Below are 27,500 nucleotides of genomic sequence, written 5' to 3'. Positions count from 1 at the left end.
ATTTAGGCAGGTTTTCTAAGGATAGATGCTCTTCCTATCACCAAGCCTCTTCTCTTTCAGTGAAAGGTTATATTTCCCCATTGATAGATGTTTTCCATGTAAGACAGGAATGAACAATGCTGCTTTTATGATGGCGATATTAGTTAACAACATCACGTGATGCAAAGACATTGTTACAAAGATACACACACACACAAGTATATACATGTGTGTATGTGTGCATGTGTGTATGTGTTTGTGAGTGTGCATACATATATAAACATATACCAAGCTTGTTGCAGTTTCCTTTTCCCAAATCCACTTTCAAGGCTTTGGTTGTCACAGGGCCATACAAGAAAACTCTTGCCCAATGAGTTATGTAGTGAAACTGAACCCGAAACCACATGTTTGAGAAGAAAGATTCTCAACAACACCAACAGGACTACTTTGCTTGGAAGTAGGTGAGATCTGGTAACGTGGTAACAGGAAGGGCACTGAGTTGTAGAAAATCTGCCCCAATGAATCCATTAAACCATCCAAGTGCGGAAAGCGGAAAGTGGACACATATAGGTATACATAGTCATACACACACATACATATCTAATTATGTATAAATATAACTTATGTATAAATATAACTTATGTATAAATATAACTTAATAGAACACCTATGTGGTGTTATTAAGTTAGTCACTGGTTGGGCAAAAAATGGCCAAAACATATCTAATTCATCTACGTTTTATACACACACTCATGCACAAATATGTGTGTGTGTGTGTGTGTGTGTGTGTATGTGTGTGTGTGTGTGTCTGTCTGTCTGTCTGTGTCTGTGTGAGTGTGTGCATGCACACGTGCACACATGAAGTGAATTAGGAGAGTTGTTGAAGCATTGGTGGTAATTTTCCCACACTGAAATTCCATTGACAAGTATTAATCCAATGCAGTTGATTACCTGAACTGTAAGAATGTTGGACAAAATACCTTGTTGTATTTGTTTCAGCTCATTGTATTCTAAATTGAAATCCTGCTAAGGTCTTCCTGAGTGATAGATATAATCTGTCACATGCTTTCACATCACCAGCTAGCATTCTGAGTTCTTTCCATGTGACCCACTCTATTTCTCTGAGTTTCAGATCAGATCTTTCATTTGAGGATACCTTCCACCCTATCTCTTGCCAGGGTCTGGGCAGCTGTAAAAGGTTATGGGTACTGCCTCCACTCTGGCTAAAAGATAATATTATAGGTGTGTATACACACACACTCTCACATATATTTTCAATGCATGAATGTGTATATATACACCACAGATACACACACACACACACATACACACACATATATATATACACATACACACACATATATATATACACATACACACATACATGCACTCATAGACACATCAGATATGCATGCACACATGTGTGTATATAATATATATGTGTGTGTGTGGTGTGTGTGTGTGTGTGTGTGTATTATATATACACACACACATATTTACAAACACACATAAATATAGCTATATATGTATCAATACAGATATATACACACATTTTTAGCATACGTACATACACACACATAAACGCATGCATATAATCACAAAAACACACCCCAACACACACATCCATTTTCATATAAATAGATAACTTAGCAAATCAATTGATACACATATAAACGACTACATTTCAAAATTGCATAAATATTATTGAAGCCAAATTAATTTTTCTTTTATTTAATACTTAGCAAAATTACATTTTCCTAAATACACCCAGAATATTAAAGATTAATGGTTTTATTAATTATTTAAAGAAAATATGTTCTCTTTCTCTATAGTGTATACACACACTCACACACACATATTTTACATGTATGTGTGTATGTCAGTATTCTTTTAAATATTTTCCTTTCTATATAATATGAACATTGTTTGTCAGCTTGTCTATATCTGAAGCAAATTTTATGATATATTGCTCTTATATTAATTTGTTTTCTCATTAGAATAATACTTGCAGTTTTGAGAAAATGGCTTCAGTTTTCCAAACTAGTTTAAATGTGTTCATTTAATTGCATGCAAACTGTCAGCAAAGCTTGCTGTAGAGATAAATTTTATCTTATATCAGAAGCTGTTGTTGTAGTTGATGTGCATTTTATTTTATTTATTTTTTTAATTTCTTATATTAAGCCAGCAAGATTTGCTAAGAATCTACTCTCCTAGTTGGCTACTTTATCTCACCTTTTCTCTGCTGCTCATTCTATTTCTCACTCTATTTTCTCTACTAGCCTGAGGAAATGGTAGCTCTTAACTAGATTTTGCCACTACTGCAGATAAGGAAATATTAAATTGCTTTAATCAATGATAATGGATTTAGCTTTTCAGAATAGTAGCTTTTAACATTTCTATTTTTACTACTAATTGCTTACACTCAAGCATTTTCTTACATCTTGCACATTTAGGAAATTTATTTAATAATGGATTGGATAAAAGATAGAGAAAGATATATTCGAATTTATGCAATGATTACACATACACACACACACGCACACACACACACTCACACACACACACACACACTCACACACTCACACACACACACACACACACACACACACACACACACACACACACACACACACACACACATATATGTATAACATTATTGCATGCATTATTTTAAGCTACCATATATATTATTATTTAGACTGCTATTTCTCAAAGGAATAGCTAATTTATTTTGTTGTTCAGACAAAGTAGATTTTACATTTCTACCAGAGGCCATTCAGCATTATTTAACATTTTCATTTTAGAAAAATATTTATGATGCAAAATTAAAACTACTTAAAGACTCCAAATGAAGATAAATATAATTTATTGTCTTCGTATAATCAATACAAATATAATGATTTTATTCTAAATAATATAAACATTTTATTTCAGATGTATTCATGCTTCTTCCTCAAGATACAAATTTATAGATGAGAACATGTTAACTCAAGTATATGTGCTATTATTTATTCTGGAAACATCCCTATGTGTAGATCTTGTCTACCGTATAGATGAAGAGAGCAACCCAAGAACTTTTGTTGGCGATATTGCAGCAGACACAAAATTATTAAGCAACATATCTCCAAAGGATGACAGCAATATTTGGTTCAGTCAGCTTCACCAAGGGAATACTAACAACTCACAGTTGTTCAATGTTGCCAAATCAGGCAAATTATACACAGCTCAAAGACTAGATGCAGAAACTCTTTGTAAATCCAATGTAGAATGTTTCAAAATGGTAGATGTAGCAGTCCAGCAAGAAAAATCCTTTATAAGGATACTGGAGGTAAAAATAGTTATTGAAGATGTAAATGATAACAAGCCAGAATTTCCAAGTAAACAAATTAACCTGACATTCGATGAAACTGATGGCAAAGGAACAAAAAAATCTATACCTAATGCCATAGACAAAGATGTAGGTATACAAAATTCACAAATAACATATTTACTAAAGAACAATAATGATGGTCTTTTCACATTATCAGTTTCAAAAAATATGGATGGTACATCCAAACTCGGTATTATTTTACAAAAGAAACTTGACAGAGAAAAACAAGATTCTTATCAGCTTCAAGTTATTGCAAAAGATGGAGGCCATCCCCCTAGAGAAGGTGTTCTTAATCTCCAAATATCAGTTCGAGATGAAAATGACAACTCTCCAGTCTTCTCCCAAAATATTTACAATGTTTCTATTAAAAATGGTTATCAAAGATCAATGCCTATAGTCACTTTAACTACAACTGATTTGGATGCTGGTGAAAATGGCAAAGTAATGTACAAATTCAGTCCCAAAACATCAGAGAGTGCCAGAGCCTATTTTAAATTAAATGAATCAACAGGAGAAATCTGGGTGGTGCAAAAGTTTCCAACAGGTTCAAAGAAGGTATATAAATTGTTTGTTAAAGCAAAGGATGGTGGTAATCCTTCCTTGGGTTCAGTTGCTCTGGTTTTAGTTAATATAAATAATCAAGAGAACAACCCTCCTGATATAGATATGAATTTTATAGCAAAATCACCAGAAAATTTGCCAAGCATTTCAGAGGGTGTAAAAGTTGGTAGTTTTATTGCTTATGTAAAGGTCACGGATGATAATGAAGTTTCTTGTTATATTAATCACGATCACTTTCAACTTCAGGCTCTTGCACGTAAAAAGTATAAAGTTGTTATTAAGAAAACAGTTGACAGAGAAGTAGAAAACCACATAGATTTTACCATCACATGTGAAGACAAAGGATCTCCACCATTAAAAACTGAGAAACGATTTTCAGTGCAAGTATCAGATGTTAATGATGTACAACCAACATTTACTAAAGATACTTTTGAATTTTTAACCTATGAAAATGAAAATAGAAATTTTCCAGTAGGCTTCATCAATGCAACTGACCCTGATCTTGGATCAGGAGGTGAATTATCTTATTTTCTTATAAGCAGAGATGGGAGTGTTCTTCCCTTTAAAATCTCTCATTTAGGATTCATATCAACTACTCAGTCTTTAGACCGTGAACAACATGACATTTACAGATTTAAAGTGTTAGTAAAAGATAACGGTAGACCATCTCTTAACAACACAGCTAACGTTGTTGTTGAAGTTATGGATAAAAATGATAATACTCCCTATTTTACTTTCCCTAGTGTTAACCCTTTCAATCTAGATTTCCATCACCATCCACAGAGTAACAGTGATATTACAACATTAAGAGCCTCCGACAGAGACAAACATGTTAATGCCTTCCTCAGGTATGAAATACTTGGAGGCAATGACAAACAGTTATTTAAAGTTAACCCTTACTCAGGAGTTTTGTCATTCTCTCGTACAGTTTACCAAAATGATGCTGGATCATATAATCTAAAATTAGCTGTCAAAGATAATGGTACACCAGTTTTATCAGCAACCACTACACTGTCTTTGACACTAACTGTTAGCAATACAACAGCCAAAATGTACACAGCTGAAGACACAGAATCAGACAACAGAATACATATTAACTTGATGATTATTATAGTAGTAGCAGCAGTGATAGTTTCTGTTGCTATTGTAGTTTCTGTAATTGTTTGTGTTGTTCATAAAAGAAATCAAAAAGAAAACCATTATGGTGCTACTCAAGACTTTGTTGGTGAGAGAAGGCCATCAGGATACGTTTGTGAACAAGACTCTCCAAAATATGATGTTCCTATAACTATTTTATCAGATCCAAAGCAAATGAGAAATTCTAAAACAACTCTTTTAAGAAGAGAACCTCAGTCCATGTACAAACCTGGACAGAGCTGGAAAGGATCATCATTAGGAGTACAACTTCATAGTATTACACCAGAAGCATACCAAGTAAGTTTCTTAAATTTTGTCACAGTTCTCTACAGTTGATTGTTTATAAAATGCTATTGGCTAGTATTGATATATTCATTTATTTGTTTCTAACAATGAACTGCATAATAATAATAGTTATAATTAGAAATAAATGATATATAAAATAAGTAAAAATCTTACACTGTATTTCTTTATTTGCTATTTTCATTATTATATCTGTTATATCTTAATTCAACATCTGTAAACTATCTAATTTGAAAAAAAAATGACTATAATGTAAAACGTTTCTGGTAATGTAAGTTTATGAAAAAAGAGATTCCAATTAAATTTACATTTAAATGAAATTGTTTATGTCTGAGAATATAAGGTAGGGTTGTCATGTGTTATTAGTCTATTAGTCTACTCACAGTCTCAATCTTGCTAAAACATTTTTGGAAGCATGTTCTTTGTTATCTTTGTTTTATATTGACACTCAATCATTTTTAATCTGAAAATTCTTTCAACAATATTTAAAGAAAATACATTTAGTCATACATTATTCATTTTAAAGCTATACATACTACCTATGCAAAATATACTTGTATGCAGCAATGCTTTCCAGACATCATTTATCTAACAAATTCTGCTTCTTCCCATTCCCTAAAATTTTATGACAATTTCTTCAGAATATTCATATTCAGCTGACAAGCTTTTAGATATGTCTAAACATGTTCACTATTAAAACATCTACATGCAATATCTTTATTGTTGAGACATTCGCATGCAATTGGTGGGTGAATACATTTATTCATATCATGATTGCTGTAGATCACTGCTAAGTATTCCAATCAATTATAAAATATATAGCAGCAAAGTTTTACACAAACATTCATATCTTGTTTTATTAATTCTAATTTAAAGTCATCAGTTTCCATCACTAAGAAAAAAAAGAAGAAAACACTATCATTCGTATTTCATATGTTTCTTATCTCAATTTTCAACTCATTGGTATCTTCTATCTATCATAATCAAGAGATAATTGTAACATAATTGTATCATGATTTTGTAAATTCCATTCAAGACATTCATTCTGGCAATATTTTCCCTATTATACTTGCTATGAAACAAATAGCTACAAGATGTGACACTTTGTTGACAGTTTTATACAGGATTCATTTACATAAAATCAAATATCTTTAAATGGGGTGGGAGTGGGGCACCTAAGAGCTGGTATTTAACTCTAGTTTAATGACATAAACAAAAAGAGATAAATCTTTCTCTGAACAGGATACTACTATATCATCAGTAACATTCCTAGATGATTTAGTACCAACTTCAAACAGCTACAGATCTGAGACAATATAGATTACTCTACAAAAAAAAAACCACAACAAAATAGAAGCAAGTAGTTCATCACCTTAGCCATTCAGTAATCTTGCCTCTACAAAATTCATTTAAGATTTATTGACTTATAAATCCAATAACTGTAATAGTTATTCATGTTGGTTAGTGGAATTCAACTAAGGTTTAATCATTGTCTCTAAGATTGAGGATAGGGGATATGCCATAAGGGTTATGATTACCAACCAAATATATGCACTAACATCACAAGTACCCCAAAAGAAATGAAACTGCTACAGAGGTCAGGCAGCCAAAAGTCATGGGGTATTAAGAAATTCTTTACCCAGCAGTGAAAGAGAAAAAGCTGATTTTATTGATTATTTGATTGAGTGAATCTAGGTAGTAAGGGTTTAACAACAAACAGGAAGATGAAATCCTAGATAAAAAATTTCAGAAAAGGGGACATACTGATTTTGAAATTCATTTGACAGAGAATATATATAAATACTATTTATTTGGAAGTTATTGATTCCTCAGATAGATCATAATCTTTATTGAAGATAATTTCATTTTAAGTATATAGTAGTTGTGGAAGCACGTGGCTTAGTGGTTAGGGTGTCAGCATTATGATCGTAAGATTGTGGTTTTGATTCCTGGACCAGGTGATGCGTTGTGTTCTTGAGCAAAACACTTCATTTCACGTTGCTCCAGTCCACTCAGCTGGCAAAAATGAGTAACGCTGTGATGGACTGGTGTCCCATCCAGCTGAAGAACACATAGGCCACTGAAACCAGGAAACCGGGCCCGTGAGCCTGGCTAGGCTTTAAAAGGACGCATTTATTTTTATTTTTATACAGTAGTTATCATTTAAGAATAGTAGTAAAAGAATGAGAGAAAGATTTTACATGAGTAGATGTACAAAAGTAAGATCTCTTTATTTTTCACCCAGTTTTATAATATATTGCGATACAGGTATAACAAGTGATTTTTTAAAAATAAAGCTACAATGGTTTGTAAAATGTTTAAGAAAAAGGAGGTTATTTTTTATAGTGCTAGTGATACAAAACCTAAATAGGTTTCCATAGATTTACGTGTTATATCAGGAGATTTGGCTCCATGATTAGTTGGTAATAGAATGATAAAGAATATTGATGTTATTCTTTAATGAATTTTAGGTACCGAGATTGATTTAGGTAAATAGGAAGTAAGTAAAACCCTATATCACAATTATTTGGCAATTTAAACATTGCCTGAAGGTCGTAATGTTCAGAGCTATTTTGAAATTAAAAAGAATATGATAAAAATCTTATGTAAAGATAAATTGAAAGAGAAATCATTGGAAAATTATAAAGAGAGTTTGTGTTAAGTGAATAGTTAATTGATTACTTGGAAGAAAACTGTGTGAGATAAATTTGTAATTTCACAGACTAATATGGAAGTAAGGTTTAGGGAAAGCTCTATAAATAGACACAACACGATATTGCCTTCATATGAAGTTGAATATCTCATTAAGTTCCTCACAAAAGTAAAATGTTCTCAAGATATATCAACCTACACAACTACTCAAACATTGCTCCGCTTTAAATAACTATACACCACTAACATACCACTGAAAAATTAATGTGAAAGCAATTCAATTGGATTTTCCACAAACATTATGTAAATGAGCTCTTTTCCTGCATTACACTAAAAACAAATTACTGAAGCCAAGTTGCCATCTTCAATAACTTTGAACAATACTACTTATAACTTTCATTAATTCCCTCTGCACAAAGAGTTACTAAATATAGCTCATACTTATTGGCTTTCTCCCAATTTTATAAATCTCAATCCATCAAAATGAAAATAAAAATTTTGCTTTTGATACTGTTTAATTTGAGAGATGAAGAGTATACTTCTTTCTTCTTTTTATCAATAAAAGACAATATAAAGAAAAGAAATCTTATTTATATAAATGGGCACAGTTTATTTTTCTAATCTATCAGATTAGTTTAACTGGAAAATTAACATCAAAATAAAGTATTCTAGCAAAATTTTAAAATTCTAAGTCACAGAGACTAGCAAAGTCAAAATTTTGCCAGAAACTGAAATTAAACTTGCTATACTTTCCTTCAGTATCATATATTGCTTAAAATCATTTGATCCAATATTGATCTAAGATCTTTTACATTTATTACAGTAACTCAAAATTGCTATTAAAATATGAAAAAGACTTAGGTAAACACAGAAAAAATTATTCAGCGATATTTTACTTCTGAGGTATTTTGAGTAACGATAAAAATAATAGAATATTTGGTTGTTCTTAACTGGCATATGAGTGAAGGGACAATGACCCTTTCAGTGAGGAGATGATGTAATATAAATAATATCTGGCAAAAACTATGGCTCTTAATACAATGAGACTGAATTTTCTTTAAAGCTCTAAGTTTTCAACAATTTTTTAACTAAAGAAGGATACAAAAGAATGGTCATAATTTACTTGCTGTTCTCATTAAGTTATTAATTATTTGGCTTCTACATAAACTTTTGCATAACAAATATTTCATTAAAGATAGATTTGGCCAACTCATATTTTAGGCCTGGTTATAAATTACAAATCTATGAATTTAGAAGTTCACAGCAACTAATAAGATGCAGTTTAAATTAATGAAAATATTGCTCTTTAATATTTTATACATAGTTTTATTACAGACATAAAATAATTTTCATTTCTAACTTTGAATTAATAGAGTAAAATAATCAAACATGAGCTGACATCAAACATGATATAGTCAGTTTTGTTTGAAGTAAAATTTAATGAAAGTTAAGGTAGTGAAAAAAAAAGACACATCGAAAACAATATTCAAGATCAATAAATACGCACAACAATTACATAAAAAAGTATAGCAACAAAAACAATAATTCCAAACTTTATCTCACAATATATGAATCCACACTTATATAAATGAAAAATGTGTTTTTCTTACATAAACTATTGGCAATTATGAGATCTCAAATATTGTAGCATATGCACAATTAGTGTTTTTTTTTGTTTTGTTGTTTTTGTCTTTTTTTTTTTTGTTCGGTTTGCTAGGTACAGGGTAACTTACAAGATTTTGCAATGACTTGTGCTGTTGGCAAAAATCAACAACATATGGTTATGTCCCCTGACCGTTTCAGTGAGATGTCAACGATGTCTTCTGTAACTGACAGTGGACATGGCTGCAGTGAAGCAAGCACTGCGCACTATGAAACTTTACCTGGTAAGTAAATGAGAAAGACTCACTGCTTTAAAATATCATTATATTATAATCATTTAAAAGTTTCTTGTTCTCCTCCAAATTTATTCATTTACAAATGATAGAACAACTTCAGCTTGTAATGAAATTTTTAATTTTTTACAAAAGAAACATTTACTTTCATAAATTGAATTATTTATCTATTTATCATTATTAAGATGACAAACTATCAGAATAGTTAGAGCACCAGAAAAATGTTTTACAGTATTTGTTTTAGATCTTTACATTCTGAGTTCAAATCTCATAGAGGTCAACTTTGCCTTTCATCCTTTTGGGGTTGATAAAATAAGTGCCAGTCATGTACTGGAGTGAATGTAATAGACTTTAACCCTCTGCTAAAAATTTGTGCCTAAATTAGAAAGAATCATTATTATTATTACTATTATTATTCTTATTAGAAGTAGTAGTAGTAGTGATGATGGTGGTGGAAGCAGTAGCATAAAGGGCAATGGCGTGGCAGACCCATTAGAGCACTGAAGTAAATGCATTGCTGTATTCCTTCTGGCTCTTTATGTTCACAGTTCAAATCCCACCAATGTCAACTTTGACTCCAGTGTCAATAAAATAAGGTACTAGACAAGTACTGGTATTGATGGTATTTCAAGCCACATAGATAATTTCAAATTTCAAGCCATGTGCCTATACCAGAAGCAACTGAGCTGGCAGAATCATCTGAGTATCCGAATAATGCTTTGCAGCATTTCTTTTGACTCTCCTTGTTCAGATTTAAATTCCCACAAGGATCAGCTTTGTCTTTCATCCCTCATGGTTGATAAAATACCAGTCAAGTAATCAACTGGTCCCCACCCTTCAGGATTACTGGCCTCATGCCTAAATAAAAAAAACCTTCTTAATAAAAGGAGCATGAAATGGTAGAATCACTAAAATGTTGGAGAAAATATTTTGTGGTTTTTGTTCCTGGTCTCTACATCCTGTGTTAAAATCCTAAAAGACCAATTTTGCCATCGATCCTTTTCCGATCGATGAAACAATGTACTATGAAGTACTAGGTTCAATATAATCAACAAACTCACTCTCTCTCTCTTCCTCTCTCTCTCTCTCCAAAACTACATTATTGTGCCTAAATTAGAAAAAATTATTAAGGATGATAGAATGGCAGAGTCATTGTAGCTTAAAAAAAAATAAGCCTTGTGGTATCTATTCCAGGTTTGCTCAAATCATAATGTCAGCCTTGCCTTTTGTCTCTTAAGAGTTGATAAAATAAAACAACAGTGATTTCCTAGGGTCACAAAAAATTTTGCCTATATAATAAACATTATTATTATTGTTATTGTTGTTCTTGTTGTTGGTGGTGATGTAGTTGTTGTTATGTTGAAGCTTATCAGTAAGAAATAAATCCATTAAATTTGTATTTAAAATTTTGTCCTAATTATAAGTAAGAATTAATGTGAATTATTTAAAAATAATAATAGAGTAATGATACATGGATACAAGCCAATTGTTATATGTCTACATTTTAGTACTGATGGGAAAATGTTTTGGACCGTTAGCTCCGGCTCTACCATCATTTAAGTACTTTTGTAAACACTAACTTTTGATAGTTTTGGTCTCTGTTCATTGTCAGGTACATGTTTGGATGGGGATTGAACTAATGAGCATTTACTTCACAGCAGATTTAAACTTCCTTAGCTATGTGACCTAACAGGTTGATACCAGTTGGGTAATGGATGTTCTTCAGTCTAATCCATTCTAAGTAAATGTAGATAAACTTATAAATATGCAACTTAATGATGAAAAGAGACCAGTCCATTCAAAATGCAGTGTTTTACAGAAGAAAAAAAAAGAAAACAAGGTTAACAATCTTCAAAATTTTCCCATCAAGCTAATTGTATTTTTTTCTTACATTGTTCTTATGCAGGCCTCAAATCTTCTCTTCAAGAAAATACCCCTAACACAGGCAGGAAGTCCTTACCACAGACAATGAGTAAACCAAAAGGTACCAATCCTAGGTCTTCCTATCGACTTAAAACTAATCTTTTTACTCAAGGCAATAATATAGTAAACCTAAAAAGCACACAAGCAGATAACACCAACCCTAACTTTCCACAATCTCAGCCCTGGGATCTACCAACAAAGAACAGTTTCACTTCTTATAACAAAACTTTGCACAAAGCCAAAGAACTCTGCTCGTGAAACTTTTAGAAGTTAGTTTTCAATTTTATGCTTCAGGATATTACTGATAAATCATTTGTAGAAAGTTTTCATGATATTTATATAATATTAAATTTTTTGACACACACACAAAAACCATATTTTTATTTTCATTCCTAAAAGCAAACTTTAAATGCTATTTATTCGTATTTATTTATGTTTTCAAATGTCTAAGGGTAAAAATACATACACAATGAAATGAATGAGTACTTATAGATTATTGGTTGACATAAAATTTAAACACATCTTTTCAAATTTTACAATATTTATCTACTATGGATTTATATAGAATATTAACCACGATTCCTAGCTGCCAAATATCCTTCAAATTACACCCTACTCTCTTAAAGAATGCATTGGATAATGTAGTCTTAGAGTCTATATATATATGATTTTGAAAAAAATATTATGAGATGGTCAGCACTGTATTTGCTCAATCGAGGCTGATCTGGGACTAAACAACAACTGTAACATCAACTATATTGATTTTTGCTTAACTTGTCAGATATATATATATTAATATTGATACTTAAGCTAACTGACTTATACATATTCTGAAACTTATTACATTACACACAACCTAAAAACTAAAATACTAAATTTATTGTTAGAAAAAGTTGAAGTGTTCATGCATTCCATTTTAGAAGAGAAGTCACGAAATTTATTAAATGTTAGCTTTTCTGTAACGTAATTTATTATTTGAAGCTAAAAACAAAATAAGTGAAAAAAAATGTGATTGAACATAATGAATGGAAAAGAAAATTAATGAATTGAGTGTAAAACAAAAGAGAAAGAAAATTATTTTTTTAAGTAACTAAAGTGAGAAAAATATTTTTGATAAGCATTAATATTTAGTATGTGTATGTAGAGAAAAAGAAGAATCACACAAGATATATTTTCATACATATATCTACTAATAAACTGGTTTAATATAAAGCTGGGACTTTTCAAAGAGAATATAGTTGGGTGTGTATGTAAGTATGTGTATATGTGTAAAAAATATATATATATACATATATAGTTATACACACATACACATATAGTGTAAATGTGCATATATTCACATTAAATATCTCAGTAAAAGAAGTGCTAGGTGAAACTCATATATGAAACAGGATCACTTATAGAAAGTTTCCATGAAACAGAAATTCTAAGAGCATCCCATTTTTCATCACACAAAGCTGAAAAACTTCCATATTGGATCATTTCTTGCTCTTGAGATAATACATAAAGTAACTTACAATAGATATGTACAGACCATCCTTTGAATATCTTGTTTGCGAATATAAGGAATATGCCCACATCAGGTAATTTTTTTTCTTCATTCTTCTTGAACTCATATTTAAAGTTTTAAAGTAACATAACTTCTATTTTTGAAATTTATTCAAAAAATAAAATTAACCAAACTGAACCAGAAAATTGCTGTAGCTCAAGATTGATATTCAATGTTACTTATTTTCGGTGAAAGAAAAATAACTGACTTGATTAATTTCAAATATTCATATATTGAATAACATCAACATTTTCATCCCCCGTAACTACCATCTTCAATATCATCATCATCAACATCATCATCATCTTCTGAATGAATATATGTCATTGTGACTCACCACTTCAGAAAAGAATAACAAAGTATGGATATATATGTATGGTTTATATATATGCAGCAAAGACAGGGATAAGAATATTACTACTAATTAAGATAGTCATGAAAGAACATTTTTAATAGTTATTATTATAATAAAGATCGTTGTTTCTAATAGATGATATTTTTTAGAAACAATCATCATCATCATCATCACTACCAGGGATCATCACCACCACCATCATCATCATCGCCACCACTAACACTACCAATATCAGAATTGCTATTTTGTACAAATATTTAAGATTTGCATCTTCTTTCTTTAATATCATAATTATCAGAATAATTTACATCACAATCACGACTGTAATATTCCTTGCTCCAACACATACCTGCATTTAGAGTACATCAAAACTTCACACCCACTCATGGAGCAGTATTCTCTGAGAGTCCATGAGATGTAATAACAAGCTATGCTGTGAAAAACACAATACAAAGTATCCTTACCATTTTATAACAGAGTTCTTTCATATTGTGCATTTTTACTATCACTTGATTGATAACTGAACATCAGTTAATATATTTATGTATATACATACTTGTTACATATATATGTGCATGTGTGTGTCTGTACACAAGCATATAAACATGTATCATCATCTTTTATATAGATATTCTATATCAACATATCTTTATATATAAAAGTGAAGTTGTGTGTCTGTCTACTATGATTTAGATTCCTAACTACTCCAACATTTTGCGGTGCAGTTTAACAAAAACCGGGTATCTTATAGTTGTGATTCATATCAAGCCCTTCTGGGTATTAGCGCACGTCTACGATGAGTCTACGATTTTAAAAATAATTTACCATAATTTTTTCCATTTTAATGCATTTTTCGCTATTATATAAGGGAAGTAACTCTCTAAAAATGCCTACGATGAGTCAACGATTTAAAAAAAATTTACCATAATTTTTTCCATTTTAATGCATTTTTCGCTATTATATAAGGGAAGTAACTCTCTAAAAATGCCTACGATGAGTCAACGATTTAAAAAAAATTTACCATAATTTTTTTCCCATTTTTAATGCATTTTTTTGCTATTTTTGGCTATAACTCTCTAAAAATGCTTTATAGTTATTTCCCTTACAAATCCGAGCAACGCCGGGCGATACTGCTAGTTTATACATATTTTTTTTAGTTTTTCCAATATATACATATATATTTATTATTCTTTTGTTTTTTCTCTCTTCCCTTATTATTCTTCTACCTCCCCTTCACAGTTCTCTGTCTGTCACTCTCTCTCCCTCACTCTTCCTCTTTTGCTCACATGGCTCCCACGTGACCATCAGCCATCTTTCTTTCTTTTCCTAACTTGTGTTTCTTTCTTTCTCTACATGTTGTTTTCTGTCTCCTGTCCAAGCTTCATTTACACGTTCACCACCACAACCTCGTTTAGGCTTAGCAGCCCTTCCTGCTTGTTTTCACTGTCCTGTTTGTGTTAGCAATTTTGACCCTCCGCAAAAAATCCCAAATTTTATTTAATTTGCTTTGCAGGAGCAAATGTTTCATCAAAAGCATATCTTCTTGTTAAATGCTCGAAATATGAGAGCAGAGAAACAGCCAACAACTGATGAACACTCGCTGTTCGAAAAAATAGTTCATATTCCATGTATTCGTCGTACTTCGTATCTTTGTTGTACACGTCGCGTGACGTCCTGTGCCCATATATGCATATATATATGTTTAGATGTAAGTATGTACATATACGTATGTATATATGCATATTCATTTATATTATTATATATTTACATATATATATATACAAATACATATATATGTATATATATATTAAACACATATATGTATATTTATATATATTTTCTTTTTAGTTTTTCACATATATACATATATATATATATATACAGATATACATACATATATATATATTTATGTAAATGTATATATATATTATATTTATGTTTAATATATATATCATCATTTATCATCATCATTTAGCATGGAAAACGGACGCTAAATGATGATGATAATGATGATATATATATTAAACATAAATATATATATATATACATTTACATAAATATATATATATGTATGTATATCTGTATATATATATATATATATATATATATATGTATATATATATATGTATGTATCTATGTATGTATGTATGTATATATATATATATGCATATATATATGTACATATATATATGTGTGTGTAAGTATATATATATATATATATATATTTATATATATAATACAGAGAAATGTAAAGCAATAACTAAGTTGCCACACAAAATGCATTGGTGTTGGTGCTGGTGTCGTGTAAAAAGCACTGATGTTGCCACAAACAGTATTGGTGATGTTCCCATGTAAAAAGCAGCCAGTACACACTGCAAAGCGGCTGGCATTAGGAAGGGCATCCAGCTGTAGAAATCAAGCCAAAACAGGCTATGGAGTGTGTCCTCTGGCTCTATCGGTTCCTGTGAAGCCATCCAACCCATGCCAGCATGGAAAATAAAAGTTAAATGATGATGATAATGATGATGATATACACATTATATTATTCATGTATCTATAGGAGTGGCTGTGTGGTAAGTAGCTTGCTAACCAACCACATGGTTCCGGGTTCAGTCCCACTGCGTGGCATCTTGGGCAAGTGTCTTCTGCTATAGCCCCGGGCCGACCAATGCCTTGTGAGTGGATTTGGTAGACGGAAACTGAAAGAAGCCTGTCATATATATGTATATATATATAAGTGTGTGTGTATATGTTTGTGTGTCTGTGTTTGTCCCCCTAGCATTGCTTGACAACCGATGCTGGTGTGTTTACGTCCCTGTCACTTAGCGGTTCGGCAAAAGAGACCGATAGAATAAGTACTGGGCTTACAAAGAACAAGTCCCGGGGTCGATTTGCTCAACTAAAGGCGGTGCTCCAGCATGGCCGCAGTCAAATGACTGAAACAAGTAAAAGAGTAAAAGAGTAAAGAGTATATAATAATCTGTTTAGTTTTATTTTTTATTTTTAATCAACAATTTATTCAGTTAATCTATTTTCTATAATTAGACATATTTAATAGATATTTATCTATGCTTGTCTTTTTAACTTGGCATGGTTTATGAACACTGATTAAAAGGTATATTGTTCTGCTAGTTGGTTTGTTTTTGGAGTAGTTTCATGTTTGGAATACATTTTATGAAACTGAGCTAGTAAGCGTTTACTTTCTGACTTACTCTTGTAGAATAAGAAACAGCATATCTATTGGTCTATGTCTGTTAACGGATCTATATGTTTGAGATTGTAGCAATGTTGTTCCTTGTGTTGTTATTAATATGTCATGGATCAGTGATTCAGTAGGTTTTGTTCAATATGGTTAGTTCATTAGTTCTGCTTTGTACGACAGCATTTTTTGTTCACAATGTCCTTTGTGGGAGGAGTTTCTTTGTTTTATAGATACATTTTTTTTTTTTCATAATTTCTAGCATTTACTTATTACTTAATACTATTTTGTTTATATTTGATGTTGTTATTGATGATAATAAGCAAGTGTTGGCATAATAAGCATATTATGCCAATGTTTGACTCCTGCTATTTGACTACTGATTTCCAGGCAGTGTTATTAAACACTCCTGACACTACCAGAATGAACGCCCAGTTGTTGAAATCATAATGATTGGTGATAGGCAGTTGAAGATGGGGATGTATGTTTGTGAATTTTTTACATCATGGAGTTTCATTACTCTGAGTTGTCCTTTATTCTTGCGAGGCTTATCATGTTTTGAGGTCCATGGCTTATGATGATTACATATATTGATACTACTTGATTGACTTCATGGATAATGAAATTAAGCTAGGGCATTAAATAAAGGGTCTCAGTTTTTAAGGGTTCTATGGCATATATATATATTATATATATATATATATATATATATATATATATATCTGTAAAAATAATATGTGACAATTATTCAATAGCCAAGATAAAACTCTGAGTTTCTGATGCCGAGGTGGAAATCCATAACACCATCTCTTCGGTTATCTGGATAACCAGATAACCGAAACTCAGAGTTTTATCTTGGCTATTGAATAATTGTCACATATTATTTTACAGATAAATTTCCTCTATTTACATAATATTGAGGTCTCTTTCTTTCTTTTGTTATCTTACCTTTTTTACCAATATATATATATATATATATATATAACACATACACACACATATATATATCTATATAACACACACATATATATGTCATCACCCATTTTCTATCCCTGTGTATGTATTACAAATACAATGCTGGTGTCATGCTTAAAAGGTGAGGTTTGGCTCAGTCATCTGATATAGAAGACAGATGATGATGTGTGGTAAGTAGCTTGCTTCCCAACCAAATGGTTCCCACAGCGTGGCACCATGGACAAGTATCTTCTTCTATAACCTAGGGCTGACCAAAGCTTTGTGAGTGGATTTCATAGACAGAAGCTGAAAGAAGCCCGTCATGTGTGTGTGTGTGTGTGTTTGTGTGTGTGTGTGTGAGAGAGTGTGCATGGGTGTGTGTTTGTGTGTGTCTGTGTTTGTCTCCTACACCATTGCTTAACAACTGATGTTTGTGTGTTTACTTCACTGTAACTTAGCGGCTTGTCAAAAGGGACTGATAGAATAAGTACTAGGCTTACAAAGATTAAGTCCTGTTTGTTCAACTAAAGGCGGTATTCCAGCATGGCCACAGTCAAATGACTGAAACAAATAAAAGAGTTATATATATATATATATATATACTATACAATATGGTATATATGAAACAGGAAGTTGGAAAATTGTTTGGTATTATATATTCACCACTACATATATTTCATTTGCTAATAAGAATCACAAATTTGGATAAGCCTGTAAGACATTTCCTATTAGAAATTCTTCAGACAGAGATCAAATTTTTCTCTAGCTTTGAAGTATCTTGAGGGACCTTCATTGCTTGTGATACTTATGTATCATCAGCAAAGCTGGTGAGAGTGATTTAAAGTATGACTGAAGGCATGTCTGAGAGAGCAGCCACAAACAATAGTGCTCACAGTATAGTTCTTTGTGGGAGTCCACTTAGTATTGATGTCACCTCAGAGTAAACAGCAATGGCTGCAACTATCTGAATCCAATCTTTTTAAAAATTATGCAACATAGGCACGGGAGTGGCTGTGTGGTAAGTAGCTTGCTTACCAACCACATGGTTCCGGGTTCAGTCCCACTGCGTGGCATCTTGGGCAAGTGTCTTCTGCTATAGCCCAGGGCTGACCAATGCCTTGTGAGTGGATTTGGTAGACGGAAACTGAAAGAAGCCTGTCGTATATATGTATATATATATGTGTGTGTTTGTGTGTCTGTGTTTGTCCCCCTAGCATTGCTTGACAACCGATGCTGGTGTGTTTACGTCCCCGTCACTTAGCGGTTCAGCAAAAGAGACCGATAGAATAAGTACTGGGCTTACAAAAAAACAAAAAGTTCCGGGGTCGATTTGCTCGACTAAAGGTGGTGCTCCAGCATGACCGCAGTCAAATGACTGAAACAAGTAAAAGAGTAAAGAGTAAAGAGTATTCCCCAATATACTAATGATACTAAGATTGTGCAATTCGTGATATATCAACCCGTGAATGACTTTGTTGAAGGCTTTGGCAAAGCCAAGATATATTACACCCATATTTGAATGATTTTGCTGTTGTATCAGTACTCAGTCACAGGGCTGTATGAGCTGTGTGACACTGCTCCTTCCTGCACAGGAGCCATGTTGTGTATTAACTAGCAAGCCATTTTCTTCTAAGAACATAATCAGCCTCTTTCTGATAATGAATTCCATGGATTTGCTGACATGTGGGATCAGAGAAACAGGCCTGCAATTCCTAACAGCTGTTCTGCCCCCTCTTTTATGGATAGGGTATATAATACCCTCATACAGCATTTTGGGAAGTTTGCCACTTTCCATGAAGCACTGGAAAAGTATCTGCAGTGGTTTTGTCAGAGCTTCCTTGCATGTCGTTTAAAGAATAACTAGTAAACCATCAATCTACCACTGATTTCAAATTCATTCATGAGATAATTATTGACCAATACTACATTCTCTTCTTTTATGTCAATGTAAGAGATGGTTGTATTTTCCTTGTATACAAAGCCTGATAACAAAACCTGTAATGCTGAAGAACTCATCAGGTTTGATTTTCTGCATACTTCCCAGTAAAAGGGTTAAGATACCCTGGAATTGTTTGTTGAGTATTTCACTTATCCTCATCAGTTCTGCAGTTAGTGAACCATTTTCTTTAGATTGTAAAAGAATATGCTCCAAGGCAGATTCTTTTACAAATTTGTAGAACGTCTGAGGTTTTTTTGTCAATTGCTCTGTTTCTTTTCTTTCTTCCCTTTCATTTCCACAGAAGAGTTTGAGTGTATTTTCAAACTTATGAAGTTCTTTATATCTGCAATTTAAGACCTTTATTCTTCATCTCATAAGGACTCTCCTATCCTAATGTTTTTGCATGTATTGGCTCTGGGACAAATTTAGTGCGTATGACTTGAATCATAAACAAAAATTTCCTAAGTTTCATGTCTATGTTTTACATTTTTTGGCCAATTTTGTCTGAGAATCTCATTTTGAACAGATTTCTTTGTGTAAGGATAGAGTTTGAATTAATCCTGTGTGTTTATGTTATCAAATGATTGTAGCCCATGCATTGATAATTCTATAACGTTGTGGTAATATATACATCAGATTTATTTCAATACTGAATATTATACATATATAAACCACTACATATCTATTATATTTATATATATATATATATATATATATATATTGGGTCATCCCATAAATAATGTAGCTTTTTTATATTTCTTTTATTTTTCAAAATTAAGATAAACAAATTTCTTTTTTAATCTATAATATACTGTCCTTGATTTTCTTCAATGCTCTTCCATCTATCTGGTAGACTTCCAAAATTCACTTGTCCATGATGTAAGATACTCCTCCAGTACAGTTCTGACCTTGTCTACAGAATTCATATTTTTTCCATCCAAATGAATTTGAAGACTTCAGAATAAATGATAATCAGATGGGAGAATATCCAATGAATATGGTGGGTGGGGCATCATTTCCCATTCAAACTGCTCCAGTCTTTGGGATGTCATCCTCACTGTATGTGGCCGAGCATTATCCTGATTGAAGAACATCTTTCATCTTGAAACCAAAGATGGTCGTTTTTCTTCTAACACTGACTTTAGCTACTCAAGCTGTTTGCAGTAGATCTCCTTTGTTAATGTTTAGTTTGGGTTTAAAAGTTCAAAGTAAACTAAACCTTTCATATCCCACCAAACAGATAACAAAACGTTACAAGAATGAAGACCTTCTTTAACCTGGGATATGATGTTTCTCCTTTCCCTACCCACTGTCCTTGGCGCTTGACATTTTTATAGGGAACTCATTTCCTGTCACCTGTCAATATTCAGTTAAAAAAAGATTCAAGCGTGAGACGTGACACCAAAGAAGAGTAAACATTCATAGACGCGGAAAGTTTGTGATGAACCCATTGACTTAATTTGCTGACTTTTCTGATGGCACACAAGTGTTGATGAATGGTGGAATGACCAAATCCAAGCTTCTCTGCTAGTTCCTCAACAGTTACGACGGGATTTTGTTGCACCAGAATTTGCAGGATGTTCTCATCGAGCTTTACAGAGCTTCAAGGACAAGGCTTGTCTTTTAGGCTGTAGTTTTTGTCTCAGAATTTCTGGAACCACCATTGACACTGGATTACACTTATTGTCAGATCTCCATATACTGCATTAATATACCTTGCAATTTCCATTGCATTGTTGCCTTTATTAAACTCATAAAACAAAATACGTTCCTTTGCCACTTCCATTATAGCTTTGTAAAATAACTATTAAAATTGAACTGTACTCTTCAAAACTTACACTAAGAATAAGTACAAGGTTAATTTATTGCCTGGTTTATAGCAAGTTGATGCAGGTAGTTTATCCCATCCTCCTCTAACTTTTCATGCAATTGAAAGAAACTGCATTATTTATTGGATGACACTATATATATATATATATATATATATATATATATACACACACACATACATACATACACACACACACAAGCATATATATATATAAACATATATGAATATAGATAATATAAATATATACACGCACACACACACACACACACACATATATATATATATATATATAAAATAAGTACATATACCTATATAAATAAATAAAATGCTTAATACATATGTTCTACATATTAATATATACATAAATATATACTCACACACAATTACACATGCATTTTGATATATATCTACACAAATAGATATTTGTGTGTATATGTGACTGACTGTGTGTGCATGTATATATTTATTATGTATATAATAACACTTCTTTCACATACCTAACATAAACCAATGTTGTAGATTGTGCCTGTGCACACACACAATTACACATGTGCATTTTGATATACATCTACACAAATGCATACTTATTTGTGTGCATGCATGCGTGCACACAATGCACAACATCGTTTTATGTTAGGAAAATGAGAGAATTGTTCTCAATATAAGTCATAGCGAATATGATTTTTTTGCAAAGATATTATTAATAAGAACTTGATTTCTAATAAAAAATAAAATGGAGAAGATTCTAATTCATCATACATTATATACAGGTACTACTTGCATATCTTCGCAAATTTATGCCTGTAAAATCCCAGCAAAGTATGAAGAATCAGAATGAACATTAGAAATCTTTTTTGGAAACTCCCAATTAAAAGATGAATTCAACCTTTATACATTTATATATATATATATATATATATATATATATATATGAGGGTACCCAAAAGAAACTGGAATTTTGCAATAGTATTTTATTCACTTAATTTTACATGTTTACACTTAAATCGCCTTCAAAGTATTTTCCATTTCAAGTAATGCATTGGTCCAAACACATCTTCCACAATTCGAAGCAGTCCTGGAACTCTGTAAAGTGATACCTTTTAATGCCTCCATCATTTTTTCCTTCACTTCTTCCACATCTGCAAAACGCTTTCCTTTAAGAACTGTTTACATTTGTCATGACTGCTCTTGATCTTATATGTTTATATACATATATACATATATATACATACATATATATATTTATATATATACATTTATATACATATATATACACATATATATTTACGTATATTATACATATCTATATATAGATATATATTTGTATATATAGTTAATTCAAGCATGATCAAAGAGAAAACACAACAACGCGAGGACGTGGAACAATTATAGTGTTACTGGACGCTCAGGAAAGGAAAGAAAGAAGGAGGATTTAACGTTTCGAGTGGAGCTCTTTGTCAGAAACATAGAAAAAGGAAAGGTCCAAAGAAGGGAAAACGGAGAAAGAAAATTGCCAATGATACACACGCGGTCACACATTGAATGGTATATATTTATATATAAATATGCATATACATATTTATATATATATATATATACATATATATTTATATATATACATATATATATATTAATAATAAAATATTAGGGAATAAATCCAAATTTACAGGGAAAAATCAGATTTAGGATTAAATCCAATTTTATAGTGTAAATATATTATATTATATTATATTAAATTAGAGATAAAACCACTATTAGGCAAATCAAACAATTACTAAACCTCGCTAAGATAAGTATTTATTTATATTTAAGATCCTCAAATTGTAAATTTTAATATTGTATAAGTCTTTGGTGTAATAATATTTTCCTTATGTAAATATCGTTGTTTATGTAATGATCTAATTATCGTAATTTTCTATATTATTAGATATTAAATTTAAGTTTATTCGTAAGATACTACTTAGCGATAAATTTGTTGTTTGATAGCAAGTATACGAGGTGTATAAAGTTAGGCTTTTGTATATACATGTTTTAATAGTATTAATTGTAGTTTTAAATTTCTTATAATTAAATTAGATAAACTTTGATAAACTTAGATATGTTTCAACTAAAGATTGGTCCAGGCCATGTCTAATTTAATAGCATAACTTAGTTATTGTTTTTTTAAATTGATATTCGCTAGTTATTCCCATTGATAATTATATTTATAGTATTTATAGTATTTATTCGATACTATGTTACTATGAATTGATTATTTCTATAAGTATTTTACATAAGATTTCCGAAAGTTCGTTTAAGTTTGTTTATTTGTATTTTGAAATTAGCTATTTCATCTTTAAATATGAAAAATTAATTTATTAGGTTTTTATTATATGTGCATATATATTTATTTATAGAGATTATTTTAGATCTTAATTATAATATTTATATACATTTATATATTTTCATTGATAATTTATATATAATAGTCATTTTTAAATATTTATGTAATTAGATATAGATTAATACCAATATTAGATTATTGGTGAGTTTCCTACCTTATAAATTAAATTAATATTTAACATTATAGTCGATTTTGATATAATCATAATTGTTAAGTTTTATGTTTCTAGTTTGATAATAGAGTTTATTATAAGTAAAATTATTATATTATTTATATCTTAAAAATATTGTATAAATATTTCTGATTATTTTTTAGATATTTCAATTAACCTGAAGATTGACTGTAACCATAACTCGAATTATTAATTGAATTTAAATTATTGTTATTCGAATTGTACAGCCATGAAACGATCGTAGTGTTTTACTCTTTATCTTTTATTAAACTTTTAATACTTTTGATATATATTTAAAATAATATAAATTAAATTAATTTTATGTATTGGCTTATGCTTTTCATTGTTTGATTTGCCTAATAGTGGTTTTATCTCTAATTTAATATAATTATATATATATATATATATATATATATATATATATACATATTTTATATATACATAATATACATTTATACATATACATACATATATATTTATATATATACATATATACATACATATACATACATACATATTTTATATATATATACATATATACATATATACATATATATATATATATATATATATATATAGCAAAAACAATTAAGATCCAAGTGAATTCCAATGAATTCAAATGAATATGATACTTAACTTAGATGCACCAGAATTCAATTATGGTGTTAACCATTAAATAATGTGGGGTGATTATAACCAAGAAAAAAAGCATCAAGAATGGATTAGTAGTTTAGTACAATTGTTTCATACTAAGAACAATTTTATTTGAAGCTTTTACTTCCAACACTTGTTTCGAAGACAACTTTTGTATTATTCCAAAGGAATAAAATGGTGTAAAACAATGTAATCTTCTCATCAGAGAAAGAAAGAAATAAACCGAACTCATCAATAAGACATTTTAACAGAATGTGATGAATGTCTATAATGATGAATGGAATTCTTTAAGTTTTTTTAAAAAACAGTGAGAGGGTATAATGTCAAAGGTAGCCTATAGAAAGAGGAGGAGTAAAGGAAAGAAATAAGTAGAAAACTACTAAATGAGAAATATAGAGCGATATGTGAATCAAATAAAAGGTTAAATGCTTGGAAAAAGATATATCTAGTGGAAGAGAAATGTAAGAAGCAAATCAATGTTCAAATTATATATAATGGTAGATATCACTTATATAAACTAAAGGTGTGTTTCTGCCAATGTTTACATCGATAAGCACGCTCTATAACCTTGTTTACAAGGGAATTCTTAGAAAAAAGAATAGAAAATAGTTAGGTTTACAGAGTTGGCAGAATTCTTTGCCTTTATCATATGGGAATGAAATGGAGAGAATCAACCAATCTAGATTGTTTACTATGGTTCTTTAAATACCAAATTAATTTACTAAGCCTGTACTGTTGCATTTATTACTATCCCTAAATGTAGAGTAATGATTAGAAATTCTTTTAGATAACTGAGAAGAAGAACTACCGATATAAAAAAAGACATCAGTACCTGAAGTAATTTTACACTGGTATTTAGAAATTTTAATCTTAGAATTACTAAACATAAACTTAATTCTGTTGGAATTCACTTCAGAGACAATAACCTTGTTATTAATATTTCTAGGGAGATGGATGGTATTAGCTAAATTAATGTTAGTATTAGTAAATGGATTCTTATTTAACAGACTAATATTATGTGAGGAGATAATTTGTGAGAGATTTTTTGTTGGAAAAACTAATCCTAACCATGTGTGAGTTGATAATAGAGGAATAACTAGAATTCTTTGGAATGTAGTAGATAGACGGATCCATTGGGAGGGCCCTATTATCGATTTTTTCAAGAGTCTAAGTATGTCACGAGGTTTCCAGACATGAGTTCTACTCATGTGTCAAATAAAGTATAAAAGTGATATTGTCTGCAAAAATTAGAAATAGGACACACAAAAAATCAATATTCAAAGTAATTGAACATAAACAATGAAATGGGTTATTTCGCTAGTGTTAAAAAAATATATTGTACAGGTGCTATGGGTTATTTCCCTTGGTTGTTAAAAAAACGTTATATGAGGTACATATAAGGGTTTCAACAATCTGAGTATGTCACAGGGTTTCTAGACATGAGTTCTACTCATGTGTCAAGTTTCATCAAAATCAATAAAACGATGTACAAGGAGTTAGCTAACAACTCCACAAACACACAATGATTTTCCACATATGTAGTAGATAAATATATATATATATATATAAGTTCAATAAAAATTTAGATTCAGTTGAATATGGTACTTAAGTTAAAGGCACCAGAATTTGGTATGGTATTACCTATATAAATCAAAATGGGATGATTATAATTAAAATAAGCAACAATGTTATCCAAAGATAGTGTAGTACAATCGTTTCATGCGACTTCATTTAATTAAACAATGCAAGTATTACATCAGTTTTAAAATGTAGAGCAATCTTCAGCTACATATGGAATTTTTTTAGTTAAATTAAGAAGATTCATTTTTATACTTATTCCCTTTATCAACATTACAAAGAGGGTAAGTAGATAGACAGAGAGGCAAGTCTCATCAACAGAAACATAGTAGTAAATGATATTTAAGCATGGATACACTTCTTATCACTGAATTTACTTTGTTATTTAGATTTACTATTGGGGAGGGGGTTTGATATTATTCTATTAAGTTCAGTGGAGACAACCCCAAGAATCTATCTATTTATAGATAGAAGAAGAGGCAGTTTAAGTAGCAGAGCCATAAATCAAACTCTCTTTGAGTGGGTTGGCAACTAAGTTCCCACCGTTTTTTTTAACTTAAATTTTTTAAAAGGTTTAATAAAAAAAATAACAACTAATTAATCAATAATGTATTCACCCTTGTTGTTTACAACTTCTTCCCAACGTTCAACAAGATTTTGAATACCTCGCTGGTAGAAATCACCCGATTTCAACTCGAAAAATTGATCCGAGCAAGCTCTCAATTCTGCATTGGTATTGAACGAAAGTCCATGCATAGCGTTTGAAAGAGGTGGAAATCCATAGGTGCCAAATCAGGAGTGTATGGAAGGTGTAGCAGCACTGCTTAGCAATGCATTTGAATGGCTTCCTTGGTCATATTGGCGAAGTGCGGGCAGGCATTATTGTGCAGCAGAAGAACTCCATGCTGACGATTAGGTCTTTTCTCTTGAATAGCTGTGTTGAGTCGTTAACATAGAGTTCCATGTTAACCATTTGGTTCCATTCAAGCAATTCGTAGTGGTAGCCTGAAAGAGCAAGGTAAGGAAAATAAGGCGGATGAAGAATTTTTTCCCAACAGAGCTCTTC

The 27,500-nt window shown here is 31.0% G+C and overlaps 2 protein-coding genes across 5 annotated transcripts in view; both read left to right on the top strand.

Moving 5' to 3' along the window:
* LOC115219538 (protocadherin gamma-B6-like) overlaps window positions 1-12,206 on the top strand; it is a 124,803-nt gene extending 112,597 nt beyond the window's left edge. The window contains exons 3-5 of one of the 2 annotated variants that reach the window (XM_029789732.2): window positions 2,914-5,344; window positions 9,720-9,888; window positions 11,804-12,206. In XM_029789732.2, the coding sequence (XP_029645592.1) occupies window positions 2,960-5,344; window positions 9,720-9,888; window positions 11,804-12,078 (2,829 nt within the window). In that variant the 5' untranslated portion in view covers window positions 2,914-2,959 and the 3' untranslated portion in view covers window positions 12,079-12,206. The remainder of the gene's footprint in view (window positions 1-2,913; window positions 5,345-9,719; window positions 9,889-11,803) is intronic. The other variant, XM_029789734.2, reaches the window with a different exon arrangement.
* A 917-nt stretch (window positions 12,207-13,123) lies between these two features.
* Window positions 13,124-27,500, top strand: part of LOC115219534 (protocadherin beta-15) — a 171,040-nt gene continuing 156,663 nt past the window's right edge. For 2 of the 3 annotated variants that reach the window (XR_005001978.1, XR_005001977.1), the window contains exon 1: window positions 13,124-13,403. The gene's annotated coding sequence lies outside the window, so the exon portion shown is untranslated. The remainder of the gene's footprint in view (window positions 13,404-27,500) is intronic. The other variant, XM_036509238.1, reaches the window with a different exon arrangement.

The sequence above is a fragment of the Octopus sinensis genome, linkage group LG14 (assembly GCF_006345805.1).
Source record: "Octopus sinensis linkage group LG14, ASM634580v1, whole genome shotgun sequence".
Classification (NCBI taxonomy): Eukaryota; Metazoa; Mollusca; class Cephalopoda; order Octopoda; family Octopodidae; genus Octopus; species Octopus sinensis.
This window is presented reverse-complemented; position numbering and strand designations above follow the sequence as displayed.